Source organism: Empidonax traillii, unplaced genomic scaffold (assembly GCF_003031625.1).
Source record: "Empidonax traillii isolate 1590-97213 ecotype Southwest subspecies unplaced genomic scaffold, ASM303162v1 scaffold460:size473327, whole genome shotgun sequence".
Taxonomy (NCBI): Eukaryota; Metazoa; Chordata; class Aves; order Passeriformes; family Tyrannidae; genus Empidonax; species Empidonax traillii.
This window is the reverse complement of record NW_020955653.1, coordinates 84,044-89,517: the sequence shown is the minus strand read 5'-3', so window position 1 is coordinate 89,517 and position 5,474 is coordinate 84,044. Positions and strand designations below refer to the sequence as shown.

The 5,474-nt window shown below is 38.5% G+C and overlaps 1 protein-coding gene across 1 annotated transcript in view; it reads left to right on the top strand.

Annotated features, from left to right (window-relative positions):
- SLC36A4 (solute carrier family 36 member 4) overlaps positions 1–5,260 on the top strand; it is a 94,776-nt gene extending 89,516 nt beyond the window's left edge. The window contains exon 11 of the mRNA XM_027895418.1: positions 3,429–5,260. Within this exon, the coding sequence (XP_027751219.1) occupies positions 3,429–3,736 (308 nt within the window). The 3' untranslated portion in view covers positions 3,737–5,260. The remainder of the gene's footprint in view (positions 1–3,428) is intronic.
- Positions 5,261–5,474: the final 214 nt, after the last annotated feature.

The following is a 5,474-nucleotide window of genomic DNA, read 5'->3' as shown; positions in this document are numbered from 1 at the left end:
GGAACTGGCTGGAGGGCCGGGCCCAGAGAGTGCTGGTGAACGGGGCTGCATCCAGCTGGTGGCTGGTCACCAGTGGTGTCCCCCAGGGATCAGTGCTGGGCCCAGTTCTATTTAATAACTTTATTGATGATCTGGATGAGGGGACTGAGTGTACCGTTAGCAAATTTGCAGATGTTGTTACAAGTTCAGAATTTCTTCTTAGCATTGTATTTTTAAAACCTACACATGGCTGGAAAAATCAGGCTCCATACCTGTAGGAATGCCCCTTGTTTACTTCTTCTGGAAAATGGACCTCTTTCTTAACTCCTAAGTACATTCTTTGGTAGGTAATAAACATGAATTATATTTCTCTTGAATTGTTAGAGAATAAATAAGACACTAATTAAAACCTTGAAACAAATTTTCAGACTTCCTCCCACAGCAATATCCAGATCCATGCAAATTCATGTGAGTCAGACAAATGTTTGATGAGATTCAAACCAACACACAGCATTTTGTTTTTCTGTAACCTAAAGCAATTATAAACTACAGTTGGGGTTTTTTTCCAATTAAAAAATATGAAACATACTCTCATTATTTTAATAAAGCAGAGTGTTTCAATCAAAACTATGAACTACAAATTAATGAGTGCCTTCTAAACTCTGGACACATGTGGAACTGAAAGGCCTATTATACAGAAGTTGAAAATCTGTATTAAATGAATACACCCACTGCATCTATTGAATTGGCAAGATAATAAATGTGCAACCCTCTCTTTTACTTCAGAACAGCACATTCAACATAGTAATTAGCTGAGAGTTTTATGACACATTGTAAATGTACTTCAACTACACTTTTCAATTACTTCTGGACTATGTTTGATGGTGCAAGTGTCATGCTTGCCAGTCTGGTCTGGGCACTCATCCTTTATGTTTTAGGCATTCATGGCATTTACTTTTATGGCTTGAACAGGGTTATGGCTGCAAAAGTTACAGAGGTGGGTACTTTGTGACTTTTACTAACTTTGGCATAATTCCTTTCTCATTTCATTAAGCTCTGTGCTGGATGATGCATAAACATGTGACATTTCCACTCTTTAAATGTCATATCATGAAATGGAAGAAACTGTTTGGCATGGAGTAGGTCCATCCTAGCACTGAGATAAAGAAACATTGTCTTGCCTATTTTTGAGTGTCAGGGTGTTTCTAAGGTTTCCACCTTCGTCTTTGCCCAAGCTTCCTGTGGCCAAACAGTGCCTCTCATATCTCTGTAGACTCATGAAGTGTTAGTAAACTGTGGTCATGACAAGTAGAAACAAGTTGAGTGATTTTTGTTGGCAGATCTCTGCAGGATGTGTTCCTTTCAAATAGGATGGTCTGGAGAACCCTTTATCCCTCTGCAGGCTTGTGCCTTCAGTCTTACCTCCTTTTTATGTGAGATCTCTGTAGTTACAAGTTTTATTAAAATGTGTAACAAACAATTAGCTGGTAGCAGTGGATAACTGTTGTGTTCTGTAAGCGAATTTTGAGTGTATTTGCCAATGCAGTTTTCCCTGGGTTAGATATTCTCAATGGAAGAGATCAACACAAACATCAGTTGAGCATGTTTGCCTTTCATAACCAACATTATGTCAGAATTTGAGGCAGCTGGTGGCATTCAGCCCATAGCAAAGATGCTCTGCAAGTAGAAAGCATGATTTTATTGATTATAAACCCAATTCACACCTTGTGTTTTTCATCCTCACATGTTATGTGGGGATTTCCTCCCTCATTGTTCCATAAGCTATTACAGAGTGTCCAAAGGAGGGCAGTGAAGATGGTGAAGGGCCTTGAGGGGAAGCCGTATGAGGAGCAGCTGAGGGTCTCTTGATGTGCTCAGCCTGAAGAAGAGGAGACTGAGGGGAGACCTCACTGCAGTCTACGACTTCCTTGTGAGGGGAAGAGGAGGGGCAGGCACTGATCTCTTCTCTATGGTGACCAATGACAGGACCTGAGGAAATGGCCTGAAGTTGTGTCAGGAGAGGATCAAGCTGGCTGTTAGAAAAAGGTTCTTCACCCAGGGAGTGGTTGCTCACTGGAACAGGCTCCCCAAAATACAAAACCTGAGAAAATTTGAGAAGCATTTGGATGAGACTCTCAGGCACATGGTGTGACTTGGGGATGGTCCTGTGCAGGGTTAAAAGTTGGACTCAATGGTCTTTGTGGGTCCCTTCCACCTCAGCAGATTCTATGATTCTGTGATGTGTTTATTGCCATAAACACTGTCTACATTGTATTTGATTGGTGAAGTTTTTCTAAAGGCAAACATGCTTTTATTATGGCTTAAGAGTTAAGAGGAGAGGTTTGGAAGAACCAAAACATATTATGTTGTATTTTTTATGTGCTAGGGGCTTTTTCATCTGTTTTCCCCATTGCCTTTCTTCCTGATTACTTCTTTGTCTTGGTGAGAAGTGGCAGAAAGTGGCAAACAGGCCAGTGCTGTGTATGTTTACAGTAGTGTCTGATAGCTACAAAGCGATGTATTCATGGAAGGGAAAAATGACATTTCCACCACGTACAGGGGTCATATAGAGGCCTTTGAAAGCTGTACTGAAAATATTACATGACAGACAGCTGGTGTATCTGAGTTAATACTAGGGTACCTTGCCCAGGCTTGCCAGCAAAAGGGGTTAAAACCAGAAGTTTTTGGTTCAACATGATGGATTCTGTTTCCATAAATGTTGTAGGTTCAGTAAGGCTGGCCATGCTTAAAAGGCTGTGTGGGCCTTGTGTTCAGACTCCTCTTGGCAGAGCCAAGGTCTCATTTACTTAACTGGGCAACTATTCCAGCAACATTTTACCAATTGAATGCAATTGTATAAACCAAGATTTCTCAAGAGGCAAGTTTGTAGGGAAAAGTGACTTAAGTGACTGTGTGACTGCCAAGTCACGTGCAGGTTTTTGTGAATTTTGATTGATTTTATGTCTCTTTTAAATTTTTAAGTATATCTATTACTTGATAGTAGTGGGGTTTTTTTGCCCACTGTCTCCTGGGCAGCCTGCAACAACCCTTTCCCCTCATCTTCCTCAGCTTTTATTCTTTCATCTTAAAAACCAATCAACAACCAAAAAAGTAAAACATCTCCATACAACTTCATATTGCTCATTTCTCTGAGATTTGCAGGCCAAATCTATTTACCCTGTAAGTACAAGAACACTTCAACTTGCAGCTCTGCCAGCTCATGTGGAAATTCAGAATTGAAACTGAGTCTCTCAGATGAGCATCAAGATGAGGCTTACTGACAAATACATGCATTGATCTATATCGTGCATACCACTTGGAGCTGGAACAACAGTGAACGATAGAGCTTTGTAAAAAGCCTGAAAACCATTAGACTATGGATATTTTGCAGTTTTGTTTTTCATGAGGATTTTGAATCTAAAGCCACTGTTTCTCTTCTTGTGTTTTAGGTGCCGTAGCTGTTCTGATCCCTCGCCTAGACCTGGTGATTTCTTTTGTTGGAGCTGTGAGCAGCAGCACTCTGGGACTGATTCTGCCACCTCTGGTTGAAATCCTCACTTTCTACAAGGAAAACTTGAGTTTATGGACAATATTTAAGGATGTTTTTATAGCTGTTATTGGATTTGTTGGATTTTTAACAGGGACATATGTGACGGTTGAAGAAATCATTTATCCCGCATCCGCAGTTCTAGCTAACACTACAGAGAGCTTCCCTGCAGATTCAAATGCTACAAACTTGGTTGCTGGTTTAAAGTAATAACGAGGAACTGTGAACTATTTTGCTCCTCAATAAGAAATTCTTGACTCAGGACCTGCTTTCAACTACTGGTACTGTGTAGAGAGGTAGTTTGTTAAGAGATGTAGGTTATACATGTGAAAATACGTTATTTTTTTAGAAAGTAATTATATATCCTTCTGGACTCTGAATGAAAAGTTACAGGATGCTGTTTATCAGAGCAATATTAGTTTCATGATGCAAAAATGTTCAACACCACACAGGATAAACCATTTATTTTTGTACATTTTTTGGTAACTGTTATCCTGACACATTTTTTATACCGTTTCTTTAGCCTTGATTTCAACTATACAAATGTTTAAAATACTATTTTTTTGTTACCTATTGCTAGAAGTCTGTAGACTGCATATCTGTATTTCTTTTGGAGCGTATAATAATTGGTTTTGCATCCTTGTGTTCTGCCTTAAATAGTATCTAACATGCCCTTTATATATTTTTACTTCTTTTGTCTATTTTAGAAGAAAAAAAAGAACAAGCTGATAAGTTAGTAAATGGGTCGAAATTAGTTTTGTTTAGCAAGCCTGCTTGCTGAGTCCCCAGGTGGAATCCAGATTTTCAGGGTTCCTATTTGACTTTCTGTCTCACACTTCATAGATGACTTTCCCTCCAAATGTTGAAGCTATGTTTTTTGTCTTGTTTTGCAAAACCACCTATATTTTGTACAGTAATAGAACTATTTATCATACTCATTCCTGTTATGAAGAAATTTATTTTTATTTATAACATTCATCTAAGAAATATGGTATGCCAAAACCTCTTCGATGTAGTCAAACAAATTAAAATAGAAATATATGTAATATTTTGCTTTCCTTCAGTATATTCCTCAGAAATCTACCATTTGGTAATTTAACATTTGGCATTACAGTGCTAGAGTAATATAATACTAAACATATCTATATTTATATTTTCAATATATTTCCCTTGTCATCTACCATCTGGTGATGTAATGAGCACTTTCATTTCCATGCTGATGAGGGCATTTCTGATAGGGATTCATTATAGCATGTAGTTTAAACTGCATGTATTTGTTCAAGCAATAGTTTTGAGGAATGCTCTAATTTTCATTTTAGCATGGACAAAGTTAAATACTTGGCAGGCACTTTAAAAGGAGGAGTCTCTGCAGGTGTGATACCATAGAATCAGCCTTTCCTATGAAAGTGCCACAGAGGAGCAAATACAGGTAGTTAGCAGAGATGCAAAAGGTAACTTTAGCTTTTCATCTTAAAGGGTTTTTAGTCTTTAAGCTGTTTTAAAAGACTTTGAATCTAAGTATTTCCATCTGTTTCATAATGAATCTTTGTTTACCTAAACCATACACTACACACCGATAGTATATATTTCTGTGCAGCATATTTTACTTGACATGAAGTAGTTCTACATGGAACATTTTTACTAGACTGAGAGGATTTAAACACAAGTTATTTTTCTTGCGAGTTTTTCATCTTTCTCCTAGTGTGTTTGGAGAATAAAGGACTTTCAAATCCATTCACATCATTTGTTTTGCATCGATTGTGTTGTAGTGAGCAGCTCTGAGAAGGTGCTTCTGCCAGGGTGCAGAAAGACTCGAGCAGTTCAGAGTTTGGTGGTGAATTTGGCAGGTGCAAGTGAATACTGCCATGGTACTACCAATGAAAATTTGCTGACCTGGGTACCGACAACTTAAAGAGGTGGCCTTGGTGCCCAGTGAATGTACCATATC